This window comes from Ornithorhynchus anatinus, chromosome 12, assembly GCF_004115215.2.
Source record: "Ornithorhynchus anatinus isolate Pmale09 chromosome 12, mOrnAna1.pri.v4, whole genome shotgun sequence".
NCBI lineage: Eukaryota > Metazoa > Chordata > Mammalia > Monotremata > Ornithorhynchidae > Ornithorhynchus > Ornithorhynchus anatinus.
In genome coordinates this window covers 40,145,546-40,157,895 of record NC_041739.1, presented here as the reverse complement: position 1 = coordinate 40,157,895, position 12,350 = coordinate 40,145,546, and the positions used below count along the sequence as shown (strand labels likewise).

Here is a 12,350-nt window from a genome sequence, read left to right as displayed (position 1 = left end):
GGTAGTTAAAGACATTAAGTGGTAGAGAGGATGCAGAAGAAGTCTACCTATTTGCAAGGGAACAGTCTAAACTGGTATTGTACTCTCCCAAGCACTTAGTACAGTGCTCTGCACACAGTAAACGCTCAATAAATACAATTGATTAATTGATTGAGTGCTTACTGTGAGCAGAGCACTCTACTAAGCACTTGAGAGAGCACAGTACCGGTTTAGACTGTTGGTTTGCAAATAGACTTCTTCTGCATCCTCACTACCCCTTAATGTCTTTAACTGGGTAAAGGTGAATCAGTAAATTTTATTTCAATCATCAATCAATCGTATTTATTGAGTAGATACCACTGTGCTAAGCGCTTGGGAGAGGACAATACAACAGAGTTGTAGATTCATTTCCCTGCCCACAGTGAGCTCACAGTCTAGAGGGGGAGACAGACATTAATGTAAATAAAGTACAGCTATATACATAAGTGCCGTGGGGCTGCCGGCCGTGTGAATAAAGGGAACAAATCAGGGTGATGCAGAGGGGAGTGGAAAAGTAGAAATGAGGACCTAGTCAGGGAAGGCCTCTTGGAGGAGACGTGCCATCGATAACGCTTTGGAGCCTGGGGAGCGTAATTGTCCGTCGGATATGAAGAGGGAAGACATTCCAGGCCGGAGACGGGACGTGGGCGAGAGGTCGGCGGTGAGATAGATGAGATCGGGGTACAGTGAGTCGGTTGGCATTAGAGGAGCCAAGTGCGTGGGCTGGGTTGTAATAGGAGAGTAGTGAGGTCAGGTAGGAGGCGGCTCGGTGATTAAGGGCTTTGAAGCACATGGTGAGGAGTTTGCGTTTGATGTGGAGGTGGACGGGCAACCGCTGGAGGTTCTTGAGGAGTGGGGAAACACGGACTGAACGCTTTTGTAGAAAAATGATCGGGGCAGCAGAGTGCAATACGGACTGGAGCGGGGAGAGACAGGAGGCAGGGAGGTCACCAAGGAGGCTGATACGGTAGTCAAGGCGGGAGAAGGTAAATGCTTGGATTAACACGGTAGCTGTTTGAGTGGAGAGGAAAGGGTGGATTTTAGCGATGTTGCGAAGGTTGAACTGACAGGATTTAGTGATAGATCGGATCCGTGGGTTGAATGAGAGACGTGCGTTTCCTGTCAATTACCTCATGTATTTTCGTACTCTGAGTGCTTGCCATCCCGTGTGCCTCAGTCCTGAAGTCATTTAATTCCCCGAGAAATTGATCTATGACTGTTCTTTCCATCGGGAATTGCCTGAAAATTTTTGAGGATTCACGGAACATCTTTAACCCCCAGAGCAGCCAGTGATGAAGAGATTAGAAAGTAGGCGGCCAGATCTTCTCCAAAGAATCTGAGTCAATTACAGACTCAAACCACTTTTCCCAAGCAAGTTCATTTGTTAACCAAGCAAAAAAAGGAAGCTGTTTTTCATGCCTACATTCTTGTAGGCCTTACAGTTCTTTTTCCCTATTTCACAAAGAGAAATTGAAGGTTGAGTTCAGTTCACTTTGGAAATTGATGGCTTTTATTCCAGCCGAACCTCCCATTTTTTCCAAAAATACATATCTTTGAGATGAATGGAATTCAACGCATAGAGCGCTTCTTGCCGTTCTCTTCACGATGTCTTGTTTGCATCTGTTTTCTGGGAGAAGAGATGTTCGAGGACCAAGTCACTGCCATTTTCATGTGGTGCATTATATATGATTGCTGGTTAATGGCTAAATTGAAGACACAAGTACCATGAGAACAGCATGGCTTAGTGAAGAGCACGGGCCTGGGAGTCAGAGGACTCCCAGCTCCTCCACGTGCCTGCTGGGTGACCTTGGGCAAGTCATTTAAGTTCTCTCTGCCTCAGTTACCTCATCTGTAAAAGGGGGGTTCGATCCCTGCTCTCCCTCCTACTTGGATTGTGTGGGACAGGGACTGTGTCTGACCTGATCATCCTATCTTCCCCAGGACTTGGAACAATGCTTGACACAGAGTTTAGCGCTTAACAAATACCGAGGATATTATAAGTAAATTGTTCTTTGGGGTTCTTGCCTTTACTTCACATATTTTATGCTCCGTTCTTTTTTGCTCAGTTATATTGCAGGACTTCTGATGATTTGTCATAATTCCTATTGATAGAGATTAATCTGAGTTTAAATTAGATGACTTCAGTTACTGAGGACATTTAGTGGGTCTGGAGGGGTCCTTCCTGTATCCCCTGTGGGTGTTCTTTGCCAAAAGCGCTTAATTTACTTTCTTCTTAAACTCAGCAGAATGAGGGCTGTATCAGAAGCGTAGATGTAAAATACACCACTGTGGATCACTGTAGAACAGAGGCTATGTATCTTCAGCCTCGGAGCACTAAGAAAGGAATAATTTACTTCGAAAGCCCTGACAGTTTGATGGCTAAATCATTTTCATATTGTGAAATGATTTGCGTACTTAGGGGACTTGAGGGGTCCCAAAACTATAACTCCCTAAATTTCCCTCCATTTCTTTCACTTTAGATCTGCACGTAAGTAGATTAGGAAGTAAATTATCCGCCCTGGGATCATTTTCCGTATATTCTTCAGTATTCCCATTTGTACAATTTCCATCATTAAAGAATAAGCTTGTTTCCTACTGAGCTCTATACAAGAATAATGTTATCAGCTTCCTTGAGTAAATTTAGCATTGAAGTTTTCTATATGAGAAGGGTGACCAGAGTATGTTTACTTATCCAGGAGGAAGGAAAAATAGACCTTCCATTCTACGAAGAAGCTGTGTGACTTTGGGCAAGTCACTTAACTACCCCAGTGCTTAGAACAGAGCCCGGCACATAGTAAGCACTTAACAAATACCATAATTATAATTATTATTAATAAGTGGCAGATCTGGGATTAGAACCCAGGTCCTCTGACACCCAGGCTCTTTCCACTAGGCAAAACTGCTTCCTTGAGAAGCTGTTTTGAATTTAGCTCAAGATCAATTGCCTCCTGTTTTTGCTCCTCTTCTGTTGGGAGGACGTCGGCTGGAAACTGACCTCACGAAACCCTGTTCCTGAAATTCAAATCGGGCAGTTTAGAAAAGGAAATTATTAAGTACATATTTGCATATATTATTTATTACCCTCTTTATTTTGTTAATGAGAGGTATATCTCCATGATTCTATTTATCTTGATGAAGTTGTTTTGTTTTGTTCTGTTTTCCTTTGCTGTCTGCCTACCCCGATTAGACTGTGAGCCCGTCATTGGGCAGGGATTCTCTCTATCTGTGCCTGAATTGTACATTCCAAGTGCTTAGTACAGTGCTCTGCACATAGTAAGCGCTCAATAAATACTATTGAATGAATGAATGAATTTTCAATCTTCTAGAGTGGTAGAGGATTTTCCTTCTCCAGAACCATTTTTCAATGGAACCGAATGTTTCAAGCCCAGTCAGTGTTTCAAACCTATTAAAACACATCAGTCGGTTAGTTCCTTGCTGTCGGGGACTACGTCTACATTCTCTATTGTATTATATCCATCAATCGGTCATGTTTATTGAGCGCATACTGTGTGCAGACACTTGGGAGAGTATAACAGAGTTGGTAGACACATTCCCTGCCCTCAAAAAGCTTTATGGCCTCCCAAGTGCTTAGAACGGTGCTCTGCATCCAGTAAATGCTAAATAAATACCACCGATAGATTGCTCGATTGGTTGGTCGATAGATAGCAAAAGCCCATAATGGAGTCCAGATCAGATCTTCGTTGTCTGATGCTTTAATCTGGATTTCAGAATTTAATCGAGAACAAAAGGTCAAGGAAAAACTCGAGGGCTTTCCTACCTTTGTCTCTCAGGCAGAGCCTTGACCTCATGTTCTCCGCCTGAAATGTGGAAGGGTGATAAGATTGGGAAAAGCTTACTCTGCACGCTTTTGGAAAGCAAAAACCGCTGCCTAAAATCCTAATTTAGAAGCGAAATCATTTTGCTTTCATAGGAAAATATTTACCTAGGCTTTGGTTGAGCTGAGTTGAATCGTTTCATTCCTTTTGAATATTTAGATAGTTTTCATTACTAACTCTTTGAAACAGTGGACTGAAATAAAACAATATTCCAATGCTTTTTCTTCTAGGAACACATGATTCTCTGCAGATTTGCAGATCAGACAGCTGTTCAACTTCCACTAGAACGCAGGCTAATAGGTATGTGTTTTTAAAGAGCAGCTGTTGAGAAGATTATGTCAAGTATGCTTGGGGTTATGCTCACTTACTATATATGGGAAGGACCAATTCATTTATCAACACAGAATTCGAGTTCGGATGCCCAGAATATTTTGTAACTCTACTTTCTCCTCCTACTTCTGAAACATTTCAGAAAGAGATTTTTGGTGGGGAGAGGAAAGAAGAGGAAAGGAAAGGAGAGGAAAGAAGAATTGTGTTTTATTGGAGAAGGAGCATGGCCTAGTCCATAGAGAATGGTCCCGGGAGTCAGAAAGGCCTGGGTTCTAATCCCGGCTCCTCCACTTGACTGTGTGACCTTGAACGTGTCACTTGACTGCTCCGTGCCTCAGTTACCTCATCTGTAAAATGGGAGATTAAGGCCGTGAGCCCTGTGACAGGGACTGTGTCCAACCCAATTATCTTGTATCTACCCCAGTGCTTATTACAGTGCCTGGCACATAGTAAGTGCTTAGCAAATATCATTATTATTATTATTTTGTTTTGTTTCTTGAGGAAAATGGAATGGTGGAGAATTTCACTGGTCTCTGAATTTTAAACGGTCTTTTGATGATGGAGCCACCTGACAGAAATGATGGGTGAGCTTCAGTCTAAGACTTTAGATCCACAAACTTGCACAGAGGAATGAATTATAGGGCTAATGGTCTGTACAGGGCCATCTCTTCTCTTTGGTCTCTGACAGTCAGCCAGTACGCTCACCGTGGGCAGGGAACAGTCTACCAGCTCTGTTGTGATCTCCCAAGCACTTGCTCTGCGAGCTCAATAAATACCATTGATTGATTGATTGATCGATAAGGGGCAGAGGGTACAACAAGCAAGCAGACCAGGGTGCAGGGGGGGCCATCTTCCCCTACATTAACTAGCCACAGATCCAATTCATCCAGGTCTCCTGATTTCTAGAACAGCGCTCTTTCCAAAGGACCGATTAAAAATAGTATAGTACAGTGAACTGCATCCAGCTGCGGCCGACATATGTTTGCCCTACATTACATGTTCTGGTTAGGGGCATTTGCGTAATTAGGAAACAATAAATACGGTATTGGTTAAGCACTTACTATGCGCTGGGCACTGTACTGAGCTCTGGAACATCCCCGCCGGACGGCGTGAGCGTGTATGGGTAAAGTGTCATGCAGGGTCTGTAGTTTATGTACATTTACACCTGCAATCAGTCAGTCAGTGGTATTTCCTGAGTGCTTACCGTGTGCAGAGCACTGTACCGTACGCTTAAGGTAAAACGGAGGTGGGAGATACGTTTCCTGCCCACAAGGAGGGCTCGGCACATACTAAGTGCTTGACAAACGCCATCGTTATTTTCATTATCATTATTATTATTAAGGAGCTCACTTCCTCGAGGGGGAGACAGGCATTAAAATAAAAGTACGGATCTGTCCGTAAGTGCTGTGGGGATGAGGGAGGGTTGGATATCAAGTGGTGCTCTCATTATTATTATTATTGTTAAGGAGCTCAATTTCTAGATGGGGAGACAGGCATTAAAATAAAAGTACGGATCTGTCCGTAAGTGCTGTGGGGATGAGGGAGGGTTGGATATCAAGCACTTAACACGTTCACATCCACCCACATCAGAGGCCCGTTAGCACTGCAGTGGGAGTTTTCCTTCATGTGGGATGGGCAAGACAGCTCCACATTATAAGAGAAGGTTATAAGCTGTTGGGGATCAATCTCTCTTCATTCCTGCTAACCAAACCTAAGGCCTCATTAGAAACGAGCCAAGGGTTTTGAAGAAAACAGTAAAAATGAGGAAATCTTTAGTAATCAAGGTTTTATCAAAACCTATTTCTAATAGAAGATTATGCGGAGAAAGGAAGCTGTCTATAGGGCAGTTAATCGCACACTAGTTTACTTGACAGCAGTGAGAGTAAAGGAATGAACGCATTAGGGAAGGCAGATAAAACACTTAAAAGGTTATTAAATAATTATCAATGATTAAGAACATATCCTTAGGGGGAAAGGAGGGCATAATTTACTGATCAGTTAAGGGCCGTGCCAAATGAAGATTGATGTTCAGGGATGATTTCACATCTTAAATATGGATGGTGCCAAACGGTTGGGTATTTAAGATTTATACAGTGAAAAAAGAGAATCAGTCGATGCTTCCTGAGCACTTTCGATTCATTCATTCAGTGGTATTTATTGAACGCTTACTGCGGGCAGAGCATTGTACTAAGCGCTTGGAAAGTATAATTCGGCAACAAATAGAGACACAACCCCTACACAACGACAGGCTCAGAGTCTAGAAGAGGGAAGACAGACATCAAAACAAAACAAGTAGGCATCTATGGCATCAATATAAATAAATAGAATTAGAGATATATGCTCATCATTAATAAAAGAAATAGAATTATAAATATGTATTTATACATAAGTGCTGTGGGGCGGGGAGGGCGGTATAACAGAGGGAGGAAGTTGGGGCTCAGGGAGGTAGAGCAAAGGGAGTCACGGGGATGGGGAGGGGAGGAGGAGCAGAGGAAAAGGGGGCTCAGTCTGGGAAGGCCTCCTGGAGGAGGTGAGCTTTCTGTAGGGCCTTGAAGCCGGGGGAAGTGTGCTGACCTACATATTCTAAGAAGTCACCGTGGACAGCTCTGGTTGGGAAATTTAGATATTAATCCATCAATTAGCAGTACTTATTGAGCCCTTTATATAACTGCCCTTCATATTGAGAGAAGACCCCGCAGTTAAGTGAAGTTGATCATGGATGTGGCTGAAAAGGCCAAAGTGAGATCCACAGTCAAGGGCATGTTGTGTACACCAAACAGTTGTCCCTTGTCTAAGTTGTTTGCTTCACGTTTTCAGTGCCTGGCGCCGTTTTCCCCTTTTGGCTCCTTTCCTTTTTCCACATGGACCTTTCGCTCAGAGAAGTCACTCCGTTCTTGATGACAGTGTAACATGCGTGTCTCGTCCTCAGCAAGTGACTCGTAGTTTTCAGCTGCCATACAGCATTATCTTAGGGTTTGTTTTACAACGTGGCTTAGTGGAAAGAGCACAGACTTGGGAGTCAGAAGACGTAGGCTCTAATCCCTGCTCCGCCACTTGTCTGCTGTGTGACCTCGGGCAAGCTGCTTAGCTTCTCTATGCCTCAGGTATCTCATCTGTAAAATGGGGATTAAAACTTTGAGCTCCACGTGGGACAACCTGATTACCTTGTATCTACCCCAGTGCTTAGAACAGTGCTTTGCACAGAGTAAATGCTTAACAAATCATATTGAGTATGGCCCGTACATGAGGCTCATGGAACTGCTCAAGGATATTGAACATTTTATTCTGTTCAGAGCACTGTAGAAGCGCTTGGGACGGTCTCTGTCCACAAGGAGCTTACACTCTAGACGGCGAATCACCTAGATCAAAAAGAAGAGACATGCGGTGAAGCTATTAGATCAACCGTGGTGAAGCGTAAGTTGAGAAACCGACATGGGAGTCTCCCAGATACAAATACCAAAGAGGTGCCTATTGAAACCGTCAGGCATCATCTCCCTAAAATCTCCCCTGCTCCTCTCCAGTTCCCTCCTCCCCACTCTTTGACTCTCCCTACCTTTCCTGCAGCAACTCAAGAAGAGATATCTCACCTCCTCTCTAAATCTCTCCCCTCCACCTGTGCTTCTGACCCCATCCCTTCATTTCTTTTTAAAACACTCGCTCCCTCCTTGAGTGCCCTTCTTCAGCTGCTCGCTTTCCAGCGGCTTCTTCCCCACCGCTTTGAAGCCTGCTTACCTTTCCCGTATCCTAAAGCCCTTGACCCTCCCTCCAGTTGTCGTAGCCCTTGACCCTCCCTCCAGTTGTCGTCCCGTCTCCCTCCTACCATTCTTCTCCAACCCGCCGTCTCCACTTCCTCTCCTCCAATTTTCTCCTCGATCCCGTCCAATCTTGCATCTGCCCCCTCCGCTCCACGGAAACAGCCCTCTCTAAGGTAACCAGTGACCTTCTCACCAAATCTGACAGCCTCTACTCTATCCTAATCCCCCTAGACCTCTCAGCTGCCTTCGGTATTGTAGGACAGCCCCTTCTCCTTGAAACTTTAACCAACCTTGGCTTCACTGACACCGTCCTCTCTTGCTTTTCTTCCTATGGCTCTGACTGCTCCTTCTCAGTTTCTTTTTCTGTCTCTTCCTCTCCCTGTCACCCTCCGACAGTAGGGTTCCCTCAAGGCTCAGTTCTGGGTCCCTCTTTTCTTCATTTCCATCCACTCCCTTGGAGAACTCATTTGCTCCCATAGTTTCAACTTCCATCTCTATGCAGATGATTCCTAAATCTACATCTCCAGCTCTGACCTCTCTCCTCCTATGCAATCTCGCATTTCCTCCTGCCTTCGGCACATCTCTACTCGGACGTCCTACCGACACCTCAAACTCAACATGTCCAAAACTGAATTCCTTATCTTCCCACCCAAACCCTGTCTTCCTCTTCTCTTTCCCATCACTGTAGACAATGCCACTATCTTCCCTATCTCACAAGCCCTTAACCTTGGCGTTGTCTTCGACTCATTTATCTCATTCCACCCCCGTACATATTCAATCTGTCACCCAATCCCGTCGGTTTCACCTTCACGCCGTTGCTAAAATCCACCTGTTCCTACCTCACCTCCCTTCTCTCTTTCTACTGCCCACCCCGCACGCTCCGCTCCTCTGCCGCTCACCTCTTCACCGTCCCCCGTTCACGCCTGTCCCGCCGTCGACCTCTGGCCCACGTCCTCCCGCTGTCCCGGAATGCCTCCCTCCTCACCTCCGCCAAACTAACTCTCTTCCCCACTTCAAAGCCCTACTGAGAGCTCACCTCCTCCAAGAGGCCTTTCCAGACTGAGCTTCCCCTTTTCCCTCAGCTCCCTCTGCTCCCTCTCTGCTCCCCATCCGTCCTCTGCTCCCTCCCCCTTCCCCCCTTCACCTCCCCTCAGCTAAGCCCCCTTTCCCTCTGCTCCTCCCCTTCTCCCTTCCCCTCCCCTCAGCACTGTGCTCATTTGTATATATTTTTATTACCCTATTTATTTCGTTAATGAGGTGTGCATCCCCTTGATTCTATTTATTGTGATTATGTTGTCTTGTTTTTGTCCTTCTGTCTCCCCTGATTAGACTGTAAGCCCGTCCTTGGGCGGGGATTGTCTTTATCTGTTGCCGAATTGTATATTCCAAGCGCTTAGTACAGTGCTCTGCACATAGTTAGCGCTCAATAAATACTACTGAATGAATGACTCCACACTATCACCATGCTGATCCAAGCATTATCTTTTGCTACCTAAACTACCACGTCTGCCTCCTCGCAGACCTCCCTGCCTCCTGTCTCACCCCACTCTAGTCCATACTTCACTCTGCTGCCCGTATCATTTTTCTACAGAAATGTTCAGGCCATGTCTCCCCACTTCTCGAGAACCTCCAGTGGGTGCCCATCCACTTCCGCATCAAACAGAAACTCCTTACCATTGGCTTTAAAGCACTCGATCAGCACACCCCATCCTACCTACCTCAGTGACCTTCCTCAGTGATCTCCTACTGCAGCCCTGTCGGCACATTTCACTCCTCTAGCTTCAGCTCACTCACTCTGCCCCGATGTCGTCTGTCTCGTCCCACGTCCTCCCCCTTGCCTGGGACTCCCTCCCCCTCAATATATGCCAGCTCCCCACTCTCCCCACCTTGCAAGTATTGTTCAGGTCACATCTCCTCCAAGAGGCCTTCCCCGAATAAGCCTTCGGTAAGCGCTCAATCAAGACCACACCGCTGTTACCGTGGGCCAAGCACTGTGTCCAGCACTGGGAGAGAGGAGAGTAAAGGATAGGTAAGGCCCTCGGGGAATTCACCATCTGAAAGGGGCTGGGAGGCTAGCGACAGGCACGGCAGGAAAGATTGAAGAGATAAAGTCAGCTACGGAACACAGAGACAACAATAAATACCCAGTGAAGCTTCGGAGAATGCTGGATGAAGGAACCATTTTTAGTTTCGCTCTATACCACGTAGGCCGGACTGTCCAGAGGCCAATAGTCATGATAACAAGAATAATAATAATTGTGTTATTTGTTACTACATGAGAGATACTGTACCAAGCACTGGGTAGAGGCCCAACCAATCTTTCTCGATGTCTTAGGGTTGGTGACAGCACACCGCCGCATCAGTCTCTGCCCACCCAGGGATGGCGTGGAGTCCCGGGCACTAGGCCTGGAGGTCCTGTAGAGCCTCAGTGACCGACGTCATGAGCTGCTGTGGCTTCACCCGTGCCCTCCCGGCTCTGGGACGGTGGTCGGATTCCCCTAAATGGCCTGGGGCGGGAAGAGGGGGAGGATTCCTTCTTAAAACACCTGCTTCCAACCTTCTTTCTACCAGCCTTCCCATTGATAGGACCGCGGCCTAACCGAATGAGCCAACCGGCCGGCATAAGGAATCGACGTGACGGGAAAAACTGCATCTGCGAATTCTGTCACTACGTAGAATCCTTCTGGCGTAATGGATCTTTGCCTGGTTTACTGACGGATTTCTCATGGAATTTTGTAATTCTCTTCCAGGAAAACACTGCATGGGTCTGGTAGACCTCGATCGGGCGAGAGCTGCAGAAGGACACGGCTACTCTGTTCAAGTGATCTCCATGGAGCCAGAAAGCTGTTCCCCTAAAAACAACATGATAGTGGGGCTACCCATTTAGATCAAGACATTTACATTTGATCTGTGGCCACCGGTATTCGTGATCAAAGTCCAAAGGCATCTGGAAGTCTCTTGACGTAGTTGCGAAGCAGACGTCATACGTCCTGGACCTAAAGAAAAGAAAGCAGCAGGACAATCTGGGAAGGAGAGCTACCTGCAGAGCCCAATAAAAGCTACTTGTGACCGTGTGATTAACGGCTGCTGGTTTTCGAAGTGAGCATCCCTCCAAACTTCAACTGCCTTCACAAGTAACATTCACAGGGCCTAGTTTAAACCAAGGAGTCGGCCTCGTTGGGGGAATAATGATTTCCTTTTCACTGCCTTGGCAGAACTTGACCGTTCAACAAGATTATGTCTCTGTGCCTCAGTTACCTCATCTGTAAAATGGGGATTAAGACTGTGAGCCCCACGTGGGACAACCTGATTCCCGTGTCTACCCCGGCGCTTAGAACAGTGCTCTGCACATAGTAAGCGCATAACAAATACCAACATTATTATTATGTGATGTGATACTCTCCCATTCAGCTCCCCCCATGAAAGCCGAAAGTGGACTAGGGTTTTATTTTCAATTTTAAATGTTTCAACCGTACTTCTATAAATCTCTTTAAAAGCTACTTGTCCATTTCCAGCCTGGTTATTACAAAGCAGTATCTAAACCAGAACTCGAATAGTACCTGATAGAGTCAACCTATTCATTCCGCTTTTAAAAAAGTTTCTCTGAATTATTTTAACCTGCAAATTTCTAATTAAAAAAAAATTGAAAGGTAACAAAACTTTGGGACTAATTATCCTTTTATAAAAAGGTTGAAATTAATAGATCCCCAAAACCTCTTCTACAGTATGAGCCTAGGAATCAATTAATACTTGGGTTGATTTAAAAGAAAGACAGGATAGAAAGTAGTGCCGAGAGAGGCTAGGTGTTTTCAGAAAATTGCTTTTATAAAATCTTTCCCTTGTCCGTGATCATAAAATAGGCATGAGTGTCCACGCTTGTTTTACCTATCACCTTTCTGAAACTCTAAATACGTATATTTTATCTTTGGCCTCTGATGGAATTGGGGAAGAAGAATGTTTTGAGAGCAGGAAGCTAGGATTCATAGTCGTGGACGCACAAATGCATTCTCTTATCCACCATGAAAGGGTGACCACGGAGTCAGCGTGTTGGCCTTACACCCCATTGACCGCCTGCTCTCTCAGCCCTGTCCCTAGACCAAGCTGTTTCCTTTGGGATGAGAGTTATTTCATTGCTTTCCCATATTGCTCATTCTTAGAAGGACCAAGTTTGCACAGGGCAATTGAAATAAGGATGGGATTTTTCCGGTGAGGCACAACGCACGTCTGACCGCAGTGGGCGTGCATAAATGGAATATTTGGGGCACTTCCGAACCCTTTTCCGAGATTGTTGGTGTCCACACACCTCCTGACTTATGAAAGGCAGGTTGGGTTTTTGCACCCTCCTCGAACCTCTTCCTCACCTACCTCCACCTTGAGAAGCTAAAAGAAAACGTAGCCCTGCTAAACATGC

General features: G+C 45.6%; 1 protein-coding gene across 5 annotated transcripts in view; it reads left to right on the top strand.

Moving 5' to 3' along the window:
• The window catches only part of GSTCD (glutathione S-transferase C-terminal domain containing), a 159,079-nt gene extending 147,640 nt beyond the window's left edge, over positions 1-11,439 (top strand). For 4 of the 5 annotated variants that reach the window (XM_029077085.2, XM_029077082.2, XM_029077084.2 and 1 more), the window contains 2 exons: positions 4,085-4,154; positions 10,690-11,439. In XM_029077085.2, coding sequence (XP_028932918.1) covers positions 4,085-4,154; positions 10,690-10,826 — 207 coding nt within the window. In that variant the 3' untranslated portion in view covers positions 10,827-11,439. The remainder of the gene's footprint in view (positions 1-4,084; positions 4,155-10,689) is intronic. The other variant, XM_039913673.1, reaches the window with a different exon arrangement.
• The last annotated feature ends 911 nt before the right edge of the window (positions 11,440-12,350 follow it).